The sequence below is a fragment of the Gymnodraco acuticeps genome, unplaced genomic scaffold, assembly GCF_902827175.1.
Source record: "Gymnodraco acuticeps unplaced genomic scaffold, fGymAcu1.1, whole genome shotgun sequence".
Lineage (NCBI taxonomy): Eukaryota > Metazoa > Chordata > Actinopteri > Perciformes > Bathydraconidae > Gymnodraco > Gymnodraco acuticeps.
The window spans coordinates 4098461-4125355 of NW_022990441.1; the positions used below are offsets into that span (position 1 = coordinate 4098461).

The window sequence follows — 26895 nt, forward strand, 5'->3', positions numbered from 1 at the left end:
GACACAAACGAATGCCGTGCTTCCATGAGCGTCAAATCCCGCCGCAGATGGGAATACATTGCAATCAGTTGAAAGCTATTTGCGTCCCTTTATGACGCTGAAGGAGCCTAGGAGCGTCACAACTGGACGCCACGGACACTGACCAAACGTCGCTCCTGGACGCTTAGGGAGTGAGAGTGTGTTGCACATACACACACGCACTTTTTGCCCCCCCCACTTCTGAAATGAATCCGGCGCCGCTGGTAGTATGTCACAGGATTAAAGACCCAATATGTAATTTAAAAACAAAATAGGTGTATTTATGTGATTTATTGGCAGTCCTTCATTGGATTTGATTATACTGTAGAATAAATTGGTAGCTCTATGAGACACGTGCATTTAGAGACCGAAGCCTCCACAGTCACATGCATTCCGGGGGCCAGAGCGGGAGACGTTGAGGCGCATCTTAAACTGCTGGCTAAAATAAACGTAAATACAGTAGGATTGTTATTCACGTCGGTGGTAATGATGTTCGTTTACGCCAATCAGAATGCACCAAACTTAATGTGGAGTCGGTGTGTAGTTATGCTAAAACAATGTCGGACACCGTAATCTTCTCTGGTCCCCTCCCCAATCTGATCAATGATGACATGTATAGCCGCATGTCATCATTTCAGTGCTGGTTGTCTTGGTGGTGCCCAGCAAACAATGTGGGCTTCGTAAATAATTGGACAGCCTTCTGGGGAAAACCTGGTCTGATTAAGAGAGACGGCATTCATCCTACTTTGGAAGGTGCAAATCTCATTTCGGCAAACATTTCAGAGCTTTGTGGACGTAATCCATGACAAACTGGAGTTGAGACCAGGAGGCGGAGTCGCAGTTTTACACGCTTCTCTGCGCTCTCTCCTAGGCAGTCATCCATAGGAATCCCGAACCCAATAAAATACCCAATATTAACGGTGTGTGTGTCTGCCCAAGGACAATTTAAGGTAAAACCTAATAGAGGTGTCATATATAACCTAATAAAAGTAAATGTAACAACTACTACAGTGCAACAAAACAGGAAGATTAAATGTGGTCTCTTAAACATAAGATCTCTAGCATCTAAAGCAATATTGGTAAATGATTTAATATCAGATTATAATATTGATATATTGTTACAAACTCAGACACAACTCAGACCCGCACGACCCGGGAGACAGAGGTAAAGTATTTGTAAGATACTTTATTTTCCAATACAGCAGTGAACAACAAAAAGGGTAACTATCAATCTCTAGCCGAGATGACAAAAATAGCGAACAAAAAATGAAAGCGCTCACGTAGTGAGGAATTAAACTTTTCACGAGCACAAGAAACATCGACCTGACCATAGCATAAGACAATACAAACTGACAAAGAACACTTGGAGACAGGGGAATTTAAGCACAGGGTGACAAGACACAGGTGGGACCAATCAGGGGCGGGGCTGACACTGATAAGCACAGGAGACACAGGATGGATGACAGGTTCAAACAATCAAGAAGTCTGGATTGAGAGAAAGCAAACGAAAACATGAATCTCTCTAGCATTTCTGTCGGTGCACAACAGTTCTGGAAAACTCCTTCCAGAAAACGGAAATGAATTGTGGACCCCTGTCGGAAACAATGTCATCAGGGAATCCATGGATCCTGAATACGTGATTCATCATGACCTCTGCAGTGACTTTGGCAGAGGGAAGCTTGGTAAATGGGATGAAGTGAGCCATCTTTGAAAATCGATCCACCACTTTTAGGACCGTAGTCTTGCCTCTGGATGAAGGAAATCCTGTCACAAAATCCATTGAAATGTGTGACCAAGGACGTTGGGGAATCGGCAGCGGCTGGAGCAAGCCCATCTTGACTTGAGGTCTTATTACACGCACACAAGACAAGCCGCTACATACTCCGCCACATCCTTCCTCATGGCTGGCCACCAGAAACGTTGTTGAATCCTGAACATTGTCCTTGTTACTCCCGGATGGCACGAAAGCACAGATGAATGAGCCCAGTGGATGACCTTGGAGTGAAGAGCCTCAGGAACAAACAGCAGATTGTTGGGACACTCGCTAGGTGCTGGATTCATGCCATTCGCCTTCTTAACGTCCGACTCCACTTGCCAGAAAAAGGCTCCGATCACACGGTTAAGTGGAAGGATGGTCTTGGGCTCTACCGCAAGTGGTTCTGGATCGTAAAGACGAGACAAAGCATCAGGTTTTTGGTTCTGAGACCCGGGACGAAAGGAGAGTGTGAAGTTGTACCTACTAAAGAATAGTGTCCACCTGGCCTGACGGGAGTTGAGACGTTTAGCCTTTCTTATATATTCCAGATTCTTGTGATCTGTCCAGACTAAAAACGGCCGCTCTGCACCCTCTAGCCAGTGTCTCCATTCCTCGAGGGCAGCTTTTACCGCTAACAGTTCCTTGTTTCCCACGTCATAATTCCGCTCTGCTGTTGTCAACTTCCGCGATAGGTAAGCACATGGATGCATTTTGTTGTCTTCTGCAGAACGTTGAGACAGTACTCCTCCAATTCCCTCATTGGAAGCATCAACCTCGACCACAAACTGGCGCTGGGAATCTAGAATGGTGAGTATGGGAGCTGATGTGAATCTCTCTCTGAGGCGTTGGAAAGCGAAGTCCGCCTGGGGAGTCCACTTGAAGGGAACCTTAGGAGAAGTCAGAACATGCAGAGGTGCAGCAACAGAACTGAAATTCCTAATAAACTTCCTATAGAAGTTAGCAAACCCTAAAAACTGCTGAACCTTCTTCCTGGAGTGGGCCACTGGGATACTGCACTGATTTTAGCAGGATCCATTTGCATATGATTAGGTGAGATTATGTATCCTAAGAAAGACACCTCTTCTGTGTGGAACTCACATTTATCTGCCTTAACATATAGCTGATTCTCCAGCAGTTTCTGCAAAACCTGGCGGACATGGTTAACATGAGATTGTGCGTCTGGGGAGAAAATCAGAATATCATCCAGATACACTGAAATATTAAAAAATTCCCGCAAAACCTCATTCACAAAAGCTTGAAACACAGCCGGTGCATTGCATAGTCCAAAGGGCATTACTAGGTACTCATAGTGACCACTCTGAGTGTTGAATCCTGTCTTCCACTCATCCCCTTTTCTTATTCTAACCAAGTGATATGCATTTCTTGAATCTAACTTGGTGAATATATTGGCAGTTTTAAGCAGTTCAAAAGCAGATGACATAAAGTCTCCCCTTGGGAATGGGGGCTCCCGGTAAGAGATCAATGGGACAGTCAAAATCTCAGTGAGGAGGTAGCGACAGGGCTTTGGACTTGTTAAAGGCTTCCTTTAAATCATGGTAACCTTCTGTAGATTAGGATAGTCAGGGTGATCTACAGTATAATGATTTTACTAGAGTCTGTTGGTGCATTAACAGGTTGCGGAAGTTTACACCTGCCCATACAATCCTCTCCCCATTCCTTAATTTTCCCTGAACGACAGTCAATGTGAGGATTGTGGGTCTTCAGCCATGGAAACCCCAAAATAATCGGGTGCTGAACCGACTCAAAAATATGAAATTGCATGCTCTCGGTATGGTCCTTATTCACAGTAATCTGAATGGGCTCAGTACAATGGGTAACTGTGAACAACAAGCGGCCGTCTAAGGCACTGGCATTAATAGGATGAGATAGCGGAACAGTCTTTATTTCTAGCTGATTTACTACGCCCCAGACCATAAGGCTTTCGTCAGCCCCTGAGTCTATTAACACACCCTGGTCAATGGTCTGATTGTTAATACAAATGTTTACCTGAGTAACAGGTCGAGGAGGGAAGTCTGCGGGAAACTTGCTCATCAGCGCCCTCCTTTTGAATGGTGAGCACGACCTTTTCCCGGGCATGAAGCGAGTTGATGATCCGGCTGGCCGCAGTAGAAACAACAACCCTCCCGTAGACGGCGCTGCCTCTCCTGCAGAGAAAGCGTGGTTCTTCCCAGCTGCATGGGTTCACCGGAGTCATTCGGAAGTGTAGTCCTCTGACGGTCCGGTAACATGGGCTGGAAATCCTCAGCTGGCGGCGCGACCCTCCGAGACGAATTCTGGAAGCTGGGAATAACATCTCGGTTGCGTCGACGCTCCCTCTCTCTTTCCCGAAGACGGTTATCGATCCGGATGGCTACAGCGATGAGGGATTCCAGATCCCGGGGTGTCTCCAGTGGAGCCAGCTGGTCCTTTATCGGTTCCGAAAGTCCCGTCATGAAGGCGTCACGAAGAGCCGGAACATTCCATCCGCTGCTGCTGTACGAAGCTCAATGGCACAATCAACCACCCGACGGTTGAGCTGACGTATTTGAAACAGTCTTCTGCTGGCCTCTGTAGCAGGCGATGAGTGGTCAAAAATGCGACTCATAGTCTCTATGAAATCGGCCAATGAGTAACATAGTTCGGTTTCTCTAGACCATTCTGCAGTAGCCCAGGCTGTAGCTCTTCCCGTTAAATGTGACACAATAAATGCCACTTTACCAAGGTCAGATGAAAAAGCTCCTGGGTTGTGTTGAAAATGCAGATCGCACTGTACCAGAAAGGCTCTGCAATTCGAGGAATCTCCGGAAAATCTCTCCGGAAGAGCCAGCCGTAAAGGGGAAGAAACAGCCTGACTTAGCCTGGTAGTCAGCTGGAGTATTGACAGGCAACCTCTCACGTGTGGATGACGTCACCAGAGGAGCAGTCTGTTGGTGAGTGAAAAAATGATTCATTTGGGCAACCAGTTGTTGCATCTGTGTAGATAAGTCTTCCAGAATCCCGGCCTGGCGTCCTCTCAGCTCTTGCATTTCCTGGCTGACTATGCCCAGCTGTTCCTCATGATGAAAAATCTTCACGCCATGTGCTGACAGAGCGGCGTGAAGCGTTCTTGGGTCGGCTGGGTCCATAATGGTCAGTTCGTTCTGTTACGAACTCAGACACTTAGGATGTAGGACCCAATTGCACGACCCGGGAGACAGAGCTAAAGTATTTGTAAGATACTTTATTTTCCAATACAGCAGTGAACAACAAAAAGGGTAACTATCAATCTCTAGCCGAGATGAAAAAAATAGCGAACAAAAAACGTAGTGAGGAATTCAACTTTTCACGAGCACAAGAAACTTCGCCCTGACCATAGCATAACGGCCCGTCCACACAGCAGCTTTGACCAAATCTTGAAAATCTTGGAGCTGGGCGTGTCTGACAGCTTGGGGATTTTTTGCGAGCAACACGACCAACAACCAATCACATGAATCTCCCGCCCCCGACATACAAAGCAAAAAACCCCGGTGATTTAATGCGAGCAATATATATATATATAAACTCCCCAAACCGGCGAAAACCTACCAGTTTCACCCACTGTCTCTGGCACCTCCCTCCATGCCTGGTTCCTCCGGTTTGTATCCCGGTAAATAGTCTGGTCGTAAAGAACCGGATGATTTGCTACCGTAATTTCTCGTTTGGAATATGAGGAAATGAACTGCGGTCTGGCTCTCCCTGCTTACATGCGGTTTGATTGGCTAGAGCTTCTACGGTCAGATTTACATAAACGGGTGTGATTGGCTGACGCTTCCAGCTCAGCTTCAAAAGTTGAACATTGCTCAACTTTGGAATCCTGAACATCCTGGAAATCCTGGAAATCTTCGCCTCGCTCCCCCACAATGCAGTTCGGCGACAAGCGAGGGAAAGTGACGTCATCCCCATTCAAAGTCAATGGGCAGAGAAGCGCTGGAAGCGGTGGACAAATCGCCAAAAGCTGCTGTGTGGACGGGCCGTAAGACAATACGAACTGACAAAGAACACTGGGAGACAGGGGAATTTAAGCACAGGGTGACAAGACACAGGTGGGACCAATCAGGGGCGGGGCTGACACTGATGAGCACAGGAGACACAGGATGGTGCAAACAATCAAGAAGCCTGGAATGACAGAAAGCAAACATAAACAACATGAACCTCTCTAGCTTTTCTGTCGGTGCACAACTTATGTGACCCGCTCTATCGAAATCAGTCGGAAGTCGCAACGGCTCATTTCAAAATAAACGTGGATTTAAGTAAAAAACTATTTTTTCGGAGTTTGGGTGTTTTGTTTGATTTTAAACAAACAAAGTCTTGGCTTTCAGAATATGAAACTTTCATTTCCAAACTCACAGGATAAATACATTCTTTAAGCTTGTAAAGGGAAGATGACAGGCAATCTGCTCTTCCGCAGCGCCGCCCCCCCTCCCTCCGGCTGACATTATGAATGTAACGGCCCCTCCACACAGCGGCGTGCGTTGAAGCTTCCAACGCTTCTGCCCATTCACTTTGAATGGGGTGACGTCACTTTTAGCCGAACTGCATTTTGGGAAGCGACGTGGAGCGTTGCTGGCGTAGCTGGCGTCAAAAGTTGAGCAATGTTCAACTTTTGACGCCTCAACGGAGGCGTCAGCCAATGAAATCCCGTTTATGCAAATCTGCCAGTACAAGCACTAGCCAATCAAACCGTGTGTATGCTGGGAGAGACTACGCAGGTCATTTCCTCATATTCAAAAAAATGGAGGGAAAATTCATTATAGCGGTAGTGAATCACCCGGTGCTGTATGATCAGTCTCTGTTGATCTACCGGGATACAAACCGGAGGAGCGAGGCATGGAGGGAGGTGGCAGAGACAGTGGGTGAATCTGGTAGGTTTTCGCCTGTTTGGGGATTTTATATCCAGTTTACTTCGTTTTAACATTGCTATTGCTTTGTATGTCGGGGGCAGGAGATTCATGTGATTGGTTGTTGGTCGCGTTGCTCGCAAAAAAGCTTCAGATACGCCCACCTCCAAGCGTCAACGCACGCTGCTGTGTGGACGCTCCGTAACGGCCCCTACACACGGTGGCGTGCGTTGCCGCTTCAACGCTTCTGCCCATTCACTTTGAATGGGGTGACGTCACGATTCGCCGAACTGCATTGTGGGAGCAAAGCGTAGCTTCTCTCGCGGTGCTCGCTGCAAAAGTAGAGCAATGTTCTACTTTTGCCGCCTCGACGGAGGCGTCAGCCAATCAAATCCCGCGTATGCAAATCTGACATTACAAGCGCTAGCCAATCAAACCGCGTGTATGTTGGGAGAGCCAGACCGCAGTTATTTCCCATATGTCAAAAAATGGAGGAGAAAATTATCGTGGCGGTAGGGAATCACCCGGTACTATATGACCAGTCCCTCTTTACATACAGGGATACAAAGCGGAGGAGCCAGGCATGGGGGGAGGTGGCAGAGACAGAGGGTGAAACTGATAGGTTTTCGCCTGTTTGGGGAGTTTATATCCAGTGTACTTCGTTTGAATGAACAGCTAGCAAGCATAGACAGTATATTTAGCCAGCATGGATGTAGCATGAATGCTTTGCTTTGTATGTCCGGGGCGGGACATTCATGTGATTGGTTGTTGGTCGCGTTGTTCGTAAAAAATCCCCAAGCTTCAGACACGCCCACCGCCAAGCGGTAACGCACGCCGCCGTGTGTAGGGGCCGTAAGAGTATAGTAATCATAGATAACACGGCAGGGTCCGTTACAGTTTGTTTTCATCTGATTTCAATTAAACAAAGTCTTGGCTTTCAGAATATTAAACTTGTTTCGGCAAATTCAGATGATAAATACAACTTTGAAGCTTGTAACGGCATAATTACAAGCGGAGAACGGAGTAATTTAACGTCACAGCAGGCATAACAACAGCCGGTGTTTCTCGTGAGGGTTTTCGCCGGGAAACAAACGCAATACACACAAACGCAAACTTACACACACACACACACGTATACACACACACACACTCGCAAGCTTCCCCCAGACCAGTAATTCAAACGAAAATATCTTCCCTCCGTAGTATTTGGTCATTTGCTCCGCTAATAATCAATCAGATCGATGGATTCCAGAGAAGAGAAAACTTTGAAGGCCTTTTTCTCAAAATGATGACTCGATGACAGTCATTATATAATGTGACATATTTCGCTTAATATTTGGAGTACAACAACAATCCTGATATCATTAGAAAGCTAGGAATATCCTCTTTCCAGCAGTGTATACAACTCAAAATGTGTCTTCGGGTCAATGCGACTGATTTCGATAGATCACATATATGCTGTCTCACTGAAACTTGGTTGAGACATGAAGAATATGTCAGCATAAATGAGGCCACTCCACCCAGCCATATCAATACTCATATTTCCCGAGGCACGAGCCGAGGAGGTGGAGTTGCAGCAATCTTTGACTCAAGTTTACTTATCAATACTAAACCAAAATTAAATTATACCTCCTTTGAAAGTCTTGTTTTTAATCTTACGCATCCGACCTGGAAAACTTTGCAGCCAATCTCATTTGTTACAGTGTATCGTGCACCAGGTCCTTATTCAGAATTCTTATCAGAATTCTCTGAGTTTTTATCAACTTTGGTACTTAAAACAGAATTATCGTAGGTGACTTTAATATTCATGTTGACGATGATAAAAATAGCCTTACTGTTGCATTTAACTCTATATTAGATTCTGTTGGTTTTCGTCGGAGTGTAAATAAACCAAACCCACTGCTATAATCACACTCTCGACCTTGTTCTGACTTATGGTATTGAAATTGAGCAACTATTAGTCGAACCGCATAATCCTGCTTTATCCGACCATTTCTTAGTAACTTTTGAAGTACTGTTACTAGACTACAAAGCATTAGTCAAAAGCTCCTGCAGCAGAAACCTATCTGTTAGTGCTATAGCCAAATTTAAGGAAGAGATTCCACCAATACTTAACTCGATAGCATGTCTGCATGTAAGGGAGGAAACTTATACAAAATGTACACCACCCCAAATTGATCATGTTGTTGATAGTGCTATACAGTAGATGCGCTGCGAATAAAATTAGACTCTGTTGCTCCTTTGAAAAAGAAGAAAATAAAACAACATAGATTAGCTCCATGGCATAATGCCGAAACCCGCAAAATAAAGCAAAAGTCGTGACAACTTGAAAGGATATGGCGTTCCACTAAACTTGAAGAATCTCGTTTAATTTGGCATATTACTCTCAATTAATATAAGAAAGCACTGCGTAAAGCGAGAGCAGCCTACTACTCTTCATTAATAGATGAGAATAAGAATAATGCAAGATTTCTTTTCAGCACTATAGCCAGGCTGACAGAGAGCCATAGCTCGATTGAGCCTTCTATTCCCATAGCACTCAGTAGTAATGATTTTATGTGCTTTTGTAACGATAAAATTGTTACTCTTAGAAACAAAATTAACGACCTCTTGCCTTTGACCAGTATAGTGTTATCAACAGCTCCCGGAAACGTAAGTTCTAATATTACACTAGATAGTAAACTAGAATGCTTTTCAGCCATAAACCTTGAACAATTAAATTCAATGACTCTCTCTTCTAAACCATCAACGTGTATGTTAGACCCAATTCCAACTAAGCTGTTGAAGGAAGTTTTTCCATTAATTAGCACTTCTTTATTAAATATTATGAATATGTCTTTATTATCAGGCTATGTTCCACAATCATTCAAAGTAGCAGTGATAAAACCGCTTCTTAAAAAGCACAAGCTCGATCCAGAGGTTTTAGCCAACTATAGACCTATTTCTAATCTTCCTTCCTCTCAAAGATTCTTGAGAAAGCAGTCGCAAAACAGTTGTGTGATTACTTAAAAAACAATAATTTATTTGAAGATTTTCAGTCTGGCTTTAGAACACATCATAGCACAGAGACAGCTCTGGTTGAAGTCACAAATGACATTCTAATAGCCTCTGACAAGGGACTTGTCTCTATTCTTGTTTTGCTCGATCTCAGTGCTGCATTTGATACTATCGACCATGATATCTTATTGCAAAGACTAGAGCACTTAGTTGGCATACAGGGAACTGCTTTAGGCTGGTTTAGGTCCTATCTATCTGAACGCTCTCAGTTTGTACGTGTCAACGATGAATCTTCCACGCGAACCAAAGTTAGCCATGGAGTGCCACAGGGCTCAGTGCTCGGACCTATTTTGTTCACATTATATATTCTTCCGTTAGGCAATATTATAAGGAATCATACTGTACATTTTCATTGTTATGCGGATGATACTCAACTATATTTATCAATCAAGCCTGATGAAATTAATCATCTAAATAAAATTCAAGACTGCCTCAAGGACTTAAAAAACGTGGATGACCTTAAAGTTATTGTACTTGGCCCGAAGAATCTACGAAACAAATTATCTAAAGATATACTAACTAAGGATGGCATTAATTTGGCCTCCAGTGAGACTGTAAGGAATCTTGGTGTTATATTTGATCAGGATTTATCCTTTAACGCCCACATAAAATCAATTTCAAGGACCGCCTACTTCCATCTACGTAACATTGCAAAGATCAGGCATATCTTGCCTCAAAACGATGCAGAGAAACTAGTCCATGCATTTGTTACTTCAAGGCTGGATTATTGTAACTCCTTTTATCAGGGTGTACCAAGAAGTCAGTCAAGTCGCTTCAGCTGATTCAAAATGCTGCAGCTTGTGTACTAACCAGAGTTATGAAAAGGGACCACATTACTCCTGTTATGGCTGCCTTACACTGGCTCCCTATAGAACACAGGATAGAATTTAAAATTCTTCTTCTCGCCTACAAAGCCCTTAATGGGCAGGCGCCATCTTACTTTAAAGAACTCATTATACCCTACTGTCCTACTAGGGCAGGGGTCTGCAACCTTTTTGACCAAAAGAGCCATTTTGCTCCTTTTTCCCAAAAAATTTTTTGTCTGGAGCCGCAAAACATATTTCATAGTTTTTTATTGTTATATCAGACAAAAACTAGAGTTTTTTTGCATTTATTAGGCTATTTATTACATGATATACAACTGTTAACCTCTAATAATAAACAAATAACTCTTATAAGGAGAATACAAAATAATACACAGGCCTACTTTAAAAATAAATTAAACACAGCACTTGGGGAGTCCTCTGCACATTTGAAGGAAAAAAAAAATATTATTAAAATGGGCCCACTTTGAAATAAATAAAACATATAGCTGCACCCTAAAAAGAGTTAAAGGTAGGGTAGGTAAGACTTTGAAAGTACACAACCGGAAAAAATATGCCTCTTCCTTCAGACTTTCTTACAGAGTCCCTCCTCCAACACACACGAACGCGCACATGACCAATGAGGGCACGAGATAAGTGTGTGCACAGATGGAAGGCTGACAGGCAGTTAGGCCATCCAGTTATTTTAGCCGGGCCGGCTCAGATGATTGGTCGTGCTTTTTACAGCGCTACGAGTTCCAGAGATACATTTTTGTATTTATTGTCAAAGCATTTAATATATTCATTGCTATCGGGACGTTAAGAGCATTCCATGGAATATAACAAAAAGTGTTTTCTGAAATAAATTACATACCCCATTGAATTATGACTGAAGATCGTCAGCTGTCTTCCTCTCCCTTGTTGTTCCTCGATACGTAAAGGCTGCACCACCGTTGACAACTTCTCTCTCGTCTCTACATATCAAACATACCAGTAAACCAGCATCGTTTGCTGTGAAAGCATATAACTCTGTCCACACAGAATTAAATCCTGTGTTCCTCCGGTACTTTTCTTTGATTTATCCATAGTTCGCTCATCGAGCCAGGGGTCAGGTTATTCGCCTCCAAGAAAAGGCGCTCGCGCGGGACCGTAGCAGGATGTGACGCATATTTTAGTTGACCTAATTAAAACCGTTTTGTTTTTTATTTATGTGTCACAGTATCACCTCAAAATACAAGATACGAAACATTTTCAACCATGCAATAAAATATAAATAGTCCTACAAATACTTTTATTTTATTTCCTTCTTATTTTTGTCTAAGCTCAAGGGAGCCAGAGCAGAGGGCTTAAAGGGCCGCATGCGGCCCGTGGGCCGCGGGTTGCCGACCCCTGTACTAGGGCATTGCGTTCCAAGAATGCAGGGTTGTTGGTTGTTCCTAGAGTCTCTAAAAGTACAATGGGAGCCAGAGCCTTTTCTTATCAAGCTCCACATTTGTGGAATCAGCTTCCAGTTTGTGTTCGGGCGGCAGACACCCTATCCGTTTTTAAGAGTGCGCTTAAGACCTTCCTTTTTGATAAAGCTTATAGTTAGGGCTGATTAGATTCAGCCCCTAGTTTTGCTGATATAGGCTTAGTTTGTCGGGGGACATCTTACTTCTTCCTTCTCTCTGTCTATACCTGTGTACTCTCATGTTCCGATTAACCCAGCTTCCCCAAATTTCTTTCTTTTTGGTGTCTATATACGCCGGGATCCGGAGTCATGGAGGATCCTGTCGCTGCAGTCCTGTGTCCTGGATCGCGAGCCCTGGATCTTGAGTCGTGGCTGTGGTCCTGGATCATAAGTCCTGGATGGATATCCTCGTGGATTCATCTTCCTATTATACACACATGCATTTCCAAACATTTGGACTACCTATGTTGCAAATGTATTATCTTTTCAATTTACACTCGGCATCTATTGCACGTCTGTCCGTCCTGGGAGAGGGATCCCTCCTCTGTTGCTCTCCCTGAGGTTTCTCCCATTTTTCCCTTTAAACAGTGGGTTTTCTCCGGAAGTTTTTCCTTGTACGATGTGAGGGTCTAAGCCTCTAAGGACAGAGGGTGTCGTATTGTCATACTGACAGGCTTGGATTTTCGTCATTTTAGGGGCAAGGCCATTTGGCCTTTGGTGTCACACATTTTTTCAGCGCGCAAAGGCCACATGCCAGGGCACAAAGGCCATTGAGGAAAACATTTGGATTTGGAGCTTACAAATAAATAACTTCACTTTCTAATGACAAAAAACAAATCACTTTTTTAAGATCAATAATCGTATCATCATATAGGCCTATGACTCCTTAGTATTACCGTATATAAAATGAAATAATTTACTTTGAATAATTAGTGTTTGGTATGTTTTCCATCTACTACTTCTCCCATTCACAAATCCGAAATGAAATCTAAAAATCAAAAATTATATTAATATGTAACAAATATATTCCATTTCAGAGCAGAAGAAACAGCCTTCAAGGGTCAAACTCTGCACATACATCATTCAGCAGTGCACAGTGAAGCTCCAACATCCAACTGTATGAACAAGCAATACTTTGAAATGCAAAAGTGTGTGTGTGTGTGTGTGCGTGTGCGTGTGCGTGTGTCTCTTTAATTAACTCCTCACAGCTCCTCATATCTGTTCAGAAACTAGACAAAAGTTAAACAAGTACAAACCACAGACTGTCTCTGTCATGACGAATACAGTCGCTGCTTTAATTCTGTCTTTAGGACGTTGTTGTGAGTGTGGACGGAGCAGCTACAACGTTAGTTTAGCCCAGTGCTTCTCAAAGTGTGGTCCGCGGACCACTGGTGGTCCGTGAGCGCCCCCTAGTGGTCCGTGAGTATATTGGTAACATTTCACATTTGAAATAAATAAATACATTTAAGTTTTCCGCACTCTCGCGGGAATATCTCCACAATGGAAGGAGCTTAAATTTAACTTTCTATTGCATGATAAAGCCCAGGGCAACACCTTCGTCACACATGTTGCCACTTGTTTGTACCATTTTCAGGCGATTTATAATCTGTTCTAGAAAAACGATGTGTTTTGGGATATTTGTGGAGTTAGGTGGTCCGCGAGTGTTTTATTATTGGTTAAGTGGTCCTTGGTATGAAAAAGTTTGAGAAACACTGGTTTAGCCTGATCGATCCAATCTCCATTCACAAAACGCGCATTTTAAAAGGTTTTGCATGCCGTCTTGTCTGCACACTTGTCAAAGCATTAAAGCATGGTTTTTACTAACCGTTATCAGTATTTAGTTACTTCGGCATCATTTTGAAACGTGTATTACAATTAAATCACGGTAACATAGGTTAATTTGGTCGTAGTTGGCACAGTATTTACATGGATATAAGCCCCGCCCCATCTCCAGCGCGTCCTGTTTGAATGACAGGAGTAAACACAGCTGACAGCCGCGGTGAAACTCCAGCGGTTAGAGCGATGAGAATATTCGCATCGCGTCCGTTGTGAACGCAGCATAATGCAGTTCAGAAACCACTGTTCTGACGCTTTTAAAGCAACTTTTAACAGTGTGAGGGGCCCAAAGGCCATGGTGGCCGTAGGACGAACAATTATTTGTGGGGCATAACGGCCAGACCGAGGGGCTACGACGGCCATGGCCGTCATGGCCGCCGTGAAAATCCCACCCTGCATACTGATATTCTGTACAAACTGTGTCCACTGAGACAAATGTAACATTTGTGATATTGGGCTATATAAATAAACATTGATTGATTGAATAAAACAGGTGCAGGAAATGTATGTAGCACGCAAAATTGCACACCCCTTTAGAAAGAAGCTGCAGCTGTATTGCAGATATCATTCTTACTGCTATACTGTGTCTTAACTATCTGGGAGGAGAACCTTTATACATGTTTAAACAATTGGTAACAATCCACCATTAGGCCTAATCAGCTCTTAATGTAAAAATGGTATATAAATCAATTGTTGTTGGAACCGTTAAAAAGTACATTGAAAGCAACTTGAAACTACGTGTTTGTACCGAGGGTAGTTCCTCGTATGCTCACAAACATGGCCAATAAAGCGAATTCAGATCTTTATTAAACTGATCTTCACTACATTTTTGTTGACAAATTAGTATTAAATTGCCTAAATGAATGTGTATTGCTATGCTGAATCATGCCTTTGGGTGTGATTCCTGGTACGTGTGCATAAATAAACAAACACTACTAGTATTTAACTTACTTCATAGGGTTTCTTTAAAAAATGTATGTAAATATTATAATTGAAAGACAGAAGGCTCAACTATGTGATCTATCTGATGTAACAGCGGGATTTGTGTACATCCCATAAAGAAAGCAATGAAAACACATAAGACCTAAGTTTCCCTCTCTGAGTTGTGGGCTGAATTTCTTTTCAAAATGGATAACATTTGTCTATGTCTAATCTTTTCTAAACCCAGCTGCTATCTCTGTGCAGCCATGTGATTATCCATCACCACAATTGTGATTCATGAGCAGGTGGAGGGAAACATTAATCTGCCGGTGTTTTTCTGGATATATGCATTATTTTTGGCCTTGCACAAGTACTGTGCATTATCAATCTTGGGACAATTGGAGAGGTTTTACCTTACCCAAGGCTTCCTATCCGAAAACTTGGTAAACTGTGTTCCGCCAAAAAAAGAGCACCGGCGCATTTGCGTACCAACATTGAGAGAGAGAGAGAGAGAGAGAGAGAGGAGAGATATGAGAGATAGTACTAGAGAGAGAGAGATATGATAGAGAGAGAGAGAGGATAGAGAGAGAAGAGAGAGAGAGAGAGAGCGAGAGATAGATAGGAGAGACGAGAGAGAGAGAGATATTTGCGAGTTGCATATGAACTCAGGGCCGGCGTTATAGATGTTCGCCTAGGGCGCCAGATCTGGGGAGGCACTGCGCTGGCAGTTCTGGGAGGGGAAACGTTGTTTTTTTTACCGTTGGGGCTCATCCTAATTTTCGGCCTTGATGTCACAATATTCATAATTAAGTAAATGTAACACCCTTTTCACCCCGGTTACACGTTTAATTTGCCCTGTACGATGGGCGCTGTAAGTGATGAAAATGGGGGATGTTCCGCAGCTCACAGCCAAAATGCGAGTGAGCGAGAGAGGGTGCACCGGTACCGGCGCTGTTGTTATTAGAATCTGGTGCTAGCTGCTTTAACGGATATAAGACGAAGATGTTTCTACAATAATGTGGAGGGAGAGTCCTCTCCAGTCAGACTGAGAGGCTGATAGCTAAAGCTCAGTGAGGTAAAGCAGTGATTCTCAAATGGGGGTACGCGGACCCCTAGGGGTACGTTGGGGTACTGCAGGGGGTACGTGAGATTTAAAATGAAAAATAAAAAATACCATGCATGATTACAAAAATAATTTTAGTACAATAAGTGAAATAGAAAACACAATTGTATATAAAATATTTCTAAAACCACCAAGGGGGTCCTCATATAAACATGTCAAATGTGTGTATTGTATTTTATAGTTTTTCATAATATATCATTTTGTTCATTGGTTTGTTAAACATATATATTACTTCAATTGAAAAACTCCTTTTTTTCATGCACAAAGATGAAAAAATCCTTAGTTTGTTGTAATTCATGCATGAAGGAGTTAATAAATCACACACAGATGAAACATCACTATATTGTAATTATGTATATAGGCGTTTTCTATCAAAGATGTTCGGGGTCGGACAGGGGGTACTCGGCTGAGAAAATGTTTCAAAGGGGGTACATTACTGAAAAAAGTTTGAGAAGCACTGAGGTAAAGGACTCTTGAGTTTTTAGATAACTTTAGTCTAAGTTCAAACGGTTTGGTCACAATTTATGTAAACACATATTTCCAAGGCACTCCTTTATAATTATTGGGATGAACAGGTTTGAAATCATTCCAATGTATACTATAGGACAGTAACCAAAAATATCCTTTAAAACTGGAGAGATAAAAAAAAATGCATAAATAAATAAATGTTAAGGTAAAATAAGATATGAATGAACAGCAAAAATAAAATAAGTTACATTAATTTGTTATTGGCTATGGTAGGTTATTGGTTATGTTCACATACGTATTTGATTACATCCACTTGTCTAAGATGACAACAGAGATTTTCGACCCAAAACCAGCTGTTGACTTGTGAATGCAAGCAGCTAATCGCAGACTCAACCGGAGAGAAAGTAGTAGGCCTACATCAGCAGCTACCATGTCTGACAGAGAGGAAGACAGTCAGGAGAACAGTCAGGAGGGTAGTGATGACAGCTTGTAGGATTACTGGTCATGCTAATGTTGTCTTGTGTTCACCTCTGCATGTGTGAGCTGTGTTCACCTCTGCATGTGTGTTCTGTGTTCACCTCTGCATGTGTGTTCAGTGCCGTGTGTCTGGCAAATAAAGTCAAGACCCCCTCAAAAGTTGCGGTTTATTTCATTTTAAGGATGAGCACCAAGCAACATCTCCAGGTGCTCCTTTGAGAACCAGGGCAAAAAAGTTATGTGCACCCCTGTCTATAACACAATCACCTTAAATGTATTACTTCCCTTGTGTTTCAACAAAAAGAAATCCAAGCAGCAAAGTATTCTCTGTAAAGCTTTACCCACTCGGCTTTACATCCAAATTGCACAGAAATCAATGCATGAGTAAAAGGCTGTCCGTTTCCTGGTGATTACAGCAGCTCACTAATAAGGTCAGCCGATGTAGCGAGGTTAAATGATAATGTATTTCTTTGGAGGAAAAAGCGAGACTACTTTAAAGTTCCTCCTCTACATGTAAACTGAGGCCACACATTTCCTAAGCGCCCATCCAACATCAAAAAGGATCTGATCAAAGATGGCAGGCAAGATCTTTTGGTTATACCACTTGTAGGCCTAATGTTCTGTGTCCCCTTTTGAGCTATAAATCCATTGATGAAGAAAGAGAACTAGGAACATGAAGGGGATAAAATAAGCGGCAGATCATTGGATAAATTCAAACGATACAAGTGTATGACAAAGATTTTCTTCTGATTTCATTTCCTTTTTTTTTTTTTACATGCTTTTTTTTATGCACTTAACTAAGTGTTTTTTTCTTCATTCCTTACAGTTACACAGCAGTTGCAATGCCAATGCTGTACAATACTCGCTACAGTTCCAGGAGACGGGTCACAGTCATGATATCCGTGGTGTGGGTACTGTCTTTCGCCATATCATGTCCCCTATTGTTTGGCCTAAATAACACAGGTAAGAAAGGATGCCATTAAAATTTTTCTCATGATGTATAGTTTGTTGAAACAATAGTTTGAATGCATTATATTATTCATGTGTTTTGTACATCCCCTGCACAGCAGTACAGCATGTAAACTGTATATACACATAAGTTTTGAAGATATAGCTGATGTCATTTTTGTATTCTTGCCCCTCTTTGCATTAATATTGCATTAAAGCAGAATGCCAACGTCAGTGCCCATTTGCAGCATTGCACATTGAGATTGTGTTCTAAAAGAGCATTGTGTTCTAAAAGTAAATATATTAAACTTATACTACTTAACTTCATACTGACACTGAACTACTTTAGCGAGCCATAGCCCGTTAGGTTGCTCACTCCACAGAATGAGGGCTTTACAGAGGATTACAGCAAAAGCAGGTTACGATCAAGAGCTCCTTAGATGTTGATTCTACCATAACCCTTTTAATATAAGCAGTTGCTGCAGATCTCGCCAGTGTGGGCTTCAGGAAACATGAAAGCTGAGATCGTCAGAAGGAACCACTGTAACGGAAGCAATTCGCTATAGCATCTCATATTTAAAATATTTATATGTTCTTTTAAATGGATTGAAAGACTGTAAAACTGTGGAGGGAAAGCAAGTACAACACGTATGAGGTGTATGTGGATGATTTCATACACAGATGATCACAACCTGGTTTGTGTTGTAAATTAACTGTGTTGTGTATAGTTATTTTGCCAAAAGCGCTTTCCAAAGTGACTCTTATTCACCATGCATCATCCACGCAATTTGTAAAATTGAAGGGCTTGCAGAGTAGGATTATAGAAGGAGGCTGAGGTATTCAGTATTAGTATGAGTCAAAAGTCCAAAACAGACGATCTTACATTTCCCATAGATTAAGATGTATTTAAGTTACTATTTATATATTTTATTTGAACTTTGTATTCCTACCAAAGCTAGAAGAAGTGTGCTGTTATTACTGACAGCAAAATGGGAGTCCCCCTGACAAGCAAAGATAATTGTATATGTCAAATCGGACTGCCACTTTAATGGACCACCCACTCTACCCCTGTGCTGCAGCAACCCTGAAGTGTGAAGACAAGTTGTTAACACTTTTGAGTGAGGTCAGTTGTAATAAAAAAGGATTGCAATGGTCCAAGTGAACATGAGGGGGGAGGGGAGAGAAAATGTTTGAATGACCTCTATGTGATGGTGGTATTATAAATGGTTACATTTTTGGATGAGCTTCCCAGAGATCAAAATCAAAGAGCAATCTATCATCTATCAACCCTTGGTTCTTTGCAAGAAAAACTAAATTCATAAAAAGTTTCCACATTGTATTTCAGAAAGTTTTTCAAGAGTCACATTGACACGACATGACAAAACTGACTTAAAAAACAATTTTGGATGGGGCATAAGATGCAGTCATAGGTCTTTATTCACCCTGTGTTTATCTCCACAGCTACCCGTGATGAGTCTCAATGTGTGATCGCCAATCCGGCCTTCGTGGTTTACTCTTCCATCGTGTCCTTCTATGTTCCCTTCATCATCACTCTGCTGGTTTATGTGCAAATTTATGTGGTGCTGAGGAAGCGCAGAAAACGTGTAAACACCAAACCGAAGCAGCGTGTCTGTCAGGCGGCCGACACTGATATGCCTACTTCGCTGAAGGTGAGCTTGCAATATGGCTGCTATTTACTACTAAATATTGTACTGCTTCGATGTGGATCTGTGAGTGATTTACGCTTGTATTACCCCAGAGATCTGTATCGTTCTGTTTCCAGATGTTGTAGAATGATGTATTTTTCAACCGTGTAAATACAGCGTGCCCTTTAAGGTTCATTTGTGTATTTATGAAACAACAATCAATAATTCTCTGAACCAAATCATACTTGATGGTTTTATGTATAGGCATTGCATTACATAACAACATAATGTAAAGGCGAAACCGAGAGAATTTATTTTTTGGGAAAGAACAGTGGACAACATTCAATGCAAGATATTGAAAGGTCAAGCCTCAGTTACACCCAATTTTAATCTTAATGTCACATTAACTGGCAGGTTTTCAGTGTTGAAAGCTGTCTCCTTTCTTTAATTGTGATGGCCCTAAAGTGACCTTTTGCTTTTCTTTCTATTGATTCTACTGACCTAAACACTCAATAGGCTCTGCACAGATCACCATGCGGTTTCTGCATCTTTACAGGAATTGAAAGACTGCAAATTAATTCAATGACCGGTGAAGTCTTGTATGGCAGTATATTGTATAGATTATGTACATAATCTTTAAAGGTGGGGTAGGTAAGTTTGAGAAACCGGCTCGAAATACACTTTTTGTTATATTCCATGGAATGCTCTTAACATCCCGATAGCAATGAATATCTTAAGTGCTTTGACTAAAAATCCATAACAAATTTCATCTGTGGAAGCCGTAGTACTGTAAAAAGCACGACCAATCATTTTAGCCGGCCCGGCTAACATAACTGGATGGCCTACCTGCCTGTCAGCCTTCCATCTGTGCACAAACTTATCTCGTGCCCTCATTGGTCATGTGCGCATTCGTGTGTGTTGGAGGAGGGGCTCTGTAAGGAAGTAGCAGATTTCTTCGGTTGTGTATTTTCAAATTCTAGCGCACTCAAGCTGGTTTCTCCAAAATTACCTACCCCACCTATAAGGAGCAAAATAATTTAATAAAGGTTCACTTTTACTTTGACATATATCAGATCTCAGATATTTACATAAAAAACTGTATGTCCTAAACTGTCAGAAAAAAAAGGACTCCGAGCTGCTTGAAGCTGCAGATCAGATTCTTACTAAACAGCCTTTCTGCATCATAGCTCAATGAAGCCTAATTTTACCTAGTAGGCTGTGGGACCTGTGTTTAGACATTCCTTTTGTCAGTTGTTCTTTGATATTGTACCCTCTGCATGCCTGACACAGCTGTTTTTTATTTCAGGATAAGTGCACTCATCCAGAGGATGTGAGGTTGTGCACCATGATTGTTAAATCTAATGGAAGTTTTCCTGTCAACAAGAAGAAAGTGGTGTGTGCTCTTTTTTGTTCTTTTGGTTGCTGCTCTTTTCTCAAAAAGTTTAATTGTAGGAACCATGTTTGTTTTTCCCGTAAAAGATTTATCAAGGTGTCACCTTGAAGTTCTACTCCATTTCTCAAGAGAAAATACAGCTTAAAACACAACCTTTTCTGCTTCTGTGAACACAGCAAATGGAAATTCAACATTTAAAGCGTGATTAATTTTGTTATCCGTTAAATGCCAACCATGCCTTAATACAAAACATGACCATCTGAATCCATGTTTTTGTGCTCATCCTGACCTTGCTCAGATATTCATCAAAGAAGTAGTCCATGAGGGGGAGGATCTGGAGCTGGATGAGCTGAACAACAGTGGCAGCAGCCAGAAACAGAAGCAGCCGCCACAGTGTGCTCTGGGAGACACTCCGGCCACCAGCCACCAGCTACCGATGCCCAAAAAGGCCAACGCTAGCCCCACCTCCTCACCACCCACACCCCCTGAGCAGGGCCAGAAAGCAGAGAAAAATGGAGATCCTACCAAGGAGGTCCTCCGGGATCCAGCACCCCTTGTGGCTAAAGCCTTCCAAACGCAGGCCTTACCTAATGGCAAGACTCAGACCTCTGTGAAGACCATGACCATGAGCAAGAGGAAGATCTCCCAGCAAAAGGAGAAGAAGGCCACTCAGATGTTAGCCATCGTCCTTGGTAAGATATTTTCTACTGATTTTTTAAAGTAACATTTAACATAAATAATTTATAATGATTGACATTAAAGTTTATGAAATGCTGTTTAATGTGAATATACTCTCCAAAGTGGAGCTGTTGGTAATGAAGCGTTTCCACAACCAAATAACTATGTTTTGGTTGTCTATTGCAAAACAACATGCAGTGATTACAACATCAAACCAGCAGGGGACTCTGTTGAAACTCAAGATGAAATATTTGTATCTCTTCTAACTTATTCTTATTGTACAATTTTTTAAAAAACTGTTTCTCTTTTGTACAAGCCACGTCATTTTCTTTGGCTTAAAGATAAGACAAGCTGATGCAATGACAGGAAATTATTCTATTGCTTTGATTTTAAAGTCAACCATATTTGAGTGTCGAAAAAAGCTTGCTTCCTTTTCATTTTTGTGACTCTTTTTCTAATATTCCCATTTTTTCTCGTATCTCCACAGGTGTATTCATCATATGCTGGTTGCCATTTTTCATTACGCATATCTTGAACACCCACTGCACAAAATGCAAGGTCCCCGCTGAGATGTATAATGCTTTCACTTGGCTGGGCTACGTGAATAGTGCTATTAATCCCATCATATACACCACCTTTAATGTTGAGTTCAGAAAGGCATTTATTAAGATCTTGCACTGCTAAACTGCAGCATCACTTTCGGATCAGACTGAAGGAAGAGCGATACATAAAAGCATCTCTTCTGGCAAATACCTCATCCTGTCAAGGGAAACGCACCATAGGGGGAACGGCAATCTGCTTTTTAAAACCTATGGAGCTGAGTGACTGAAAAACTGATAGTGTCTTATTAAAAGGCACGTTGGCTCTATATGTGCATTGTTTGTGGGGTCCCATTCTCCAAATCACTGAATGTAATACAAGAAATGTCTGTAACAAGGAGCTGTTTCATTGAGAAAAGAAAATGTAACATTGTTCTCTAAATCATTGTATTTGTCACGTGGGTAGCCATCTGTGTATACCACACACATACAAGTTGCAAACTGCTATTTATTGTATATGTACTTTACTTTTGAATGATGGAAATCTTCTGCAATTCTTAGTCAGTGTTCAATGCAGTGTTAAAACTGATACAAAAGCTCTTAATCGTTAAGCGTATCACTGGTTGGAAAGTGTGTCCAAGACAAGATACATGTTACCTGCTGTATAATGTGGCTATGCCAATATCCACATATTTGCAATTTTATAAATTGAAAAATTTATATTATTATTATTATTATTAAAAATATCATTATTATTGTTATTATTATTTATATTTGCTGTACATAGTTTTTCTTGAAACATTAACTGTGATTATATGCCTGCTATGGAAATGTGATGCATGCTAAATGGCTCCTTTACTTGATTATTCATGAAATGTATGTTTAACAAAAGATGTCCAATAAATGAAGTTATGAGACACTGTAAAATGCCACATGAATATCAGTGTTTGCCGTGTATAAAAATATACACCCATAAATGATTTGACAGCATTCAGCAGCGTCTGTGTTGTTCCCGGGACTGTTTTGCCGTTTGAGAAATGTTGTTTTCTGGAAGTTACTCTGAGCACTGCTGCAGTGCAGTTCTTCCATGGCAAACTAATGACATGTACTGTATGTGGACTTTGCAGCTTCCAGGTATACTCGTTTGTGCTACCCTGAAGCAGCTCCCCGGGCTTTTGCGGTGTAAGAATGGGGCAAACTTGGCAACACTGAAATAACAGATACAGCACTACAGCTATATCTGTGTCTTACAAAGCCTGCGTTTTATTTCAGTTCAACAATAAAGACATTATCAATTAAGATATGTTAGTGTTTTGACGGATATTAGCCAGAGATTACTGTAAAGGGAATTCACAGAAATAATGTTTTTTGTCAAGTGCTTCATTTCAATCAAGAAAATAAACTCTGAAAAAGGTGATTTTTGTTTTTTTTAATATTTGTGGAAATCAGTGGCTAAAACATGCAACATGTTCTTGTCCAGGCCCTGACCAACCATTATATAAGGAACAACATTTTTAGCCTGAACAGGATCTAGGAAGGTACATAGGTATCAGAATCAATCAGATTCGTGGCATTCAATAAATGTCTTCAGACAATCCCATGGAAAGGGTTGTGGCTTATAAAAGAGAAAATCAAGTGGACAGTTCCAACTTAGAAGCTCATGTGTATAAATCACCATTGATTGATCTGACTTTTTTTTTTGCATGCTTTTTTCAACTCCATGACTTGATTCCTTCATTGTGTTTCTCTTTTGGTAAATACCCTATATACACAACATACATAGGGACTTTTTACAGACACTGTACCTCAAGAACAACCAATTTCGGCTCAAAACGTTGCACTTTTCGTGAATGGTAAAATGATTTTAGAGGAAATGTTTGACCATGACAGCGATTGTGGGAAAAGGTAACTTTGTTGTGATTGAGAAAACGAATCCAAACTAATAAACATTTGCAAATATACTAACACTCCTCATGTGGCCTGATGTAGACAGCGTACAATTAAGGATACCCTGTCAGTGTATGGTTATCTCTATTTCTTGAATTGTAAGGACGGCGTAGTGCTTTTACAGTATTATCAGTGATTGTTGCTGTCTTACAGAAGTACTTTACATCACTGGCACTTTAACACTGTGGACTAACAGCAGTCTTTTTGATGACCAAAGACAGTCCAGCATTGCATCATTTATAAGGGGGAAAAAAAAGTATTATTACAGCAAGCTAACATACAGGACAAGAGCCGAAAACAACAACCATCACATGTCTATAATGCTGTTAGCAATCATTGAGTGCAACCCAAGTTACAAAGGTAACAAAATGAGAAGTTTTCCTTTTTCAAAGCAATTCATCGTGAGTGCTGCTGCTGCTGCTGCTGCTGCTGCAGCTAGCAGGGTTCTCGGGAAAAACAGAGTTGACCTCTTTCTGTTGTGATGTTGTGGTTGTATCGGAATAAATTGTTTAAAGTTGAAAAATGAAGGTCAGAAGACCGTTTTTTCTCCAATCTAACAGCAGGTAATGTCTACAGAGTTGTGGTGGCAGTAGTAGTTAAAGCACTCAGACAGTAAACTTAAAGGAATGTATAGCAATACCAAAGAGTACAGTACAAATCCTCTGTGAAAAGTTCTGCATTTAAATGTTACCTTAAGTGGTAAACAAGGTTTGGCAACAAAAGTACTAAAAGTGAAGGTATTTCTTATGACGAATTGCCCATTAATTTCAGAATTATGTTTATAGGTTATACATATTGATACATCAGTGTGTCCAACACTTTTAATATTGAAGCTGGTAAAGGTGGAGATTATTAAAACTTTTTAATGTAAAGTAAAACTTAATTACATATTTAAAGCAATATCCTAGCATTTCTAAAAAAAATAGCTTAATTCTATTTGCATGGAGTTAAATGGGAAAATAAATCTGAAGTTGGATCTAGTAAATGTTAGAATTGCTTTGAATATTCAACGGTGGGAAAAAGTGTAATGGTGGAATAAAATATTCCACCAATTTGTGGGAATTATGTTGATTCTGTAGTTGTAAAAAGATTACATTTTGTAACCCTAGGGATTCAAAAGCAGTTGCATGTTCTACACTGGTGTACCACACCATAATGCACCACGCTGCTCATAGTGAATAATCTCTCTTAATTCCCTTTTTTCTTTGTTGAACAGGAGCAGAATCAGATCAGTAGAGAGGATGTTTTGTCAAATAGTCCCTTCAGGCAGCGGCTGACTGATGTGGTGTACTTGGCGACACGGCATAATGGACTAGCATGTCCCAGGAGATTTCAATTATATTGGCCCCCGGCAGACACTATCAGAGAAAGGTTGTTAAGGAAGAGCCAGGACACAGGTTTTTTGATGACAAAGAAAAAAAACATAATTTCTATTAACACAGAAGCAATACAATGTTATGTTGTGCCTTGTGTTTCAGTGAAGGTGCTCCCACTGGGACATTCAGAGGTTTAAAAGTAACTTGTCTGAAATATTAATGTGTAAAAAGCGTGCCCTATTATTGTTCTATTCAGTCACATGCAATCATCTTACAGAGTAGCTTTTGTCTTTGCTTTACTGGCACAGATCCAAAAGATCCATTTGTATTAACGCTGCTATTTATGGTTGTCTCTTAGACCTCTGTGACACATGTTTATATGGTATTTCCATAATAAAAACCCCAGGGGGCATTTCCTAGAGCAACGTATACTGGATCAGCACCAATCATGTCTGGCACATACTGTATGCTGGAACTGTTCCCATCTTTATTAAAGCTTCTGAATCATTTTAATTAGCAGCTGTACTGGTTAACATTTTGTAAGTGCTATTATTTATGAATGGCTCAGCTTGTCGGTTAGCCTTATGTATGCATATAGAAATAGTTTAGCCTTAAAGGACTCAATTATATATCTTTACGCTTTTTGAGGCTGTTGCTATGTCTAACTTTGAACTTGGAATTGGTGCGGTCTTTGGTGGGTTTGTAAATAATTCATACAGAACTGTGATTGGCGTGTATCTAAATTTAGTATAAGGGAGGATTCACTTGAGATTAAACCCGAGAATCTCATCTTAATTTAAAAAAAGGTAAAAACCTTCACAGTAAATGCAAAAATGACACACTGTTATTCACAGGCAAGGAGACCAATGACACATTGTCACGCATATATAAATATGTTAAGTGGTTATACTCCACAATATACAAGAGATTTAAATTGTAATGCAATAACTTGTAAATCTGTAACCCGCTGCGGCTTTGATCCCTCTTTTTATTATTGCTTCAAATAATCACCACTTATTTACAGAAGCTCGATTTCCCTTTAGTGTTTCCTACAACACAGACACACACTCTGAGGTCAACACAGAGATTAACCTCCAAGGCTAGGACCCTCAGTGTCTCATAAGGGAGCCTTTCGTCCATCTGTTTTCCCTTCAGTTTCCAGTAGCCTATGTATTTTCTCCGAACACAAACTCAGTAACATGTGGAGGCATGTCCAATTGTTGGAGAAGGAGAGTTCAAACTGAGGTGCCAACTTCACTGCTGTTTAAGCAATAAGAAAACTGGGAATTAACTGAAACCCTATAGCTTTCCTGAATAATTAAAATCTTCTTTCACCAAGGAATTGAGTCTTGAAATCTGAATACTGCTGGACCATCAACCAGCAGCTTTTCCATTCTGCAGGCTATGTGCGTAGTGAGATAAAGCTGTCTAATATGGTAATAGCTTTTCAAAAGTTATCCTTAAAAGTTAAAGAGGTGCATTACATTGTTCTGCCTGCTCAAGAGACAAAGGTGAAAGACGAAATGTAGTATCCATTTCAAAGCTTGTTTGCTTACATTTTTGTAATTGTTTAGTTTCATACATTTAAATGACATGTATACATACAGGCTTGTTAAAAAAATAATCACTTAATACTCACTCGTTTGAACTGAATTAGGTGTAG

General features: G+C 41.0%; 1 protein-coding gene across 1 annotated transcript in view; it reads left to right on the forward strand.

The window, feature by feature from the left end:
- Window positions 1-22896, forward strand: part of drd2a (dopamine receptor D2a) — an 87686-nt gene extending 64790 nt beyond the window's left edge. The window contains exons 4-8 of the mRNA XM_034225623.1: window positions 17592-17728; window positions 19175-19383; window positions 20666-20752; window positions 21051-21444; window positions 21918-22896. Coding sequence (XP_034081514.1) covers window positions 17592-17728; window positions 19175-19383; window positions 20666-20752; window positions 21051-21444; window positions 21918-22114 — 1024 coding nt within the window. The 3' untranslated portion in view covers window positions 22115-22896. The remainder of the gene's footprint in view (window positions 1-17591; window positions 17729-19174; window positions 19384-20665; window positions 20753-21050; window positions 21445-21917) is intronic.
- The last annotated feature ends 3999 nt before the right edge of the window (window positions 22897-26895 follow it).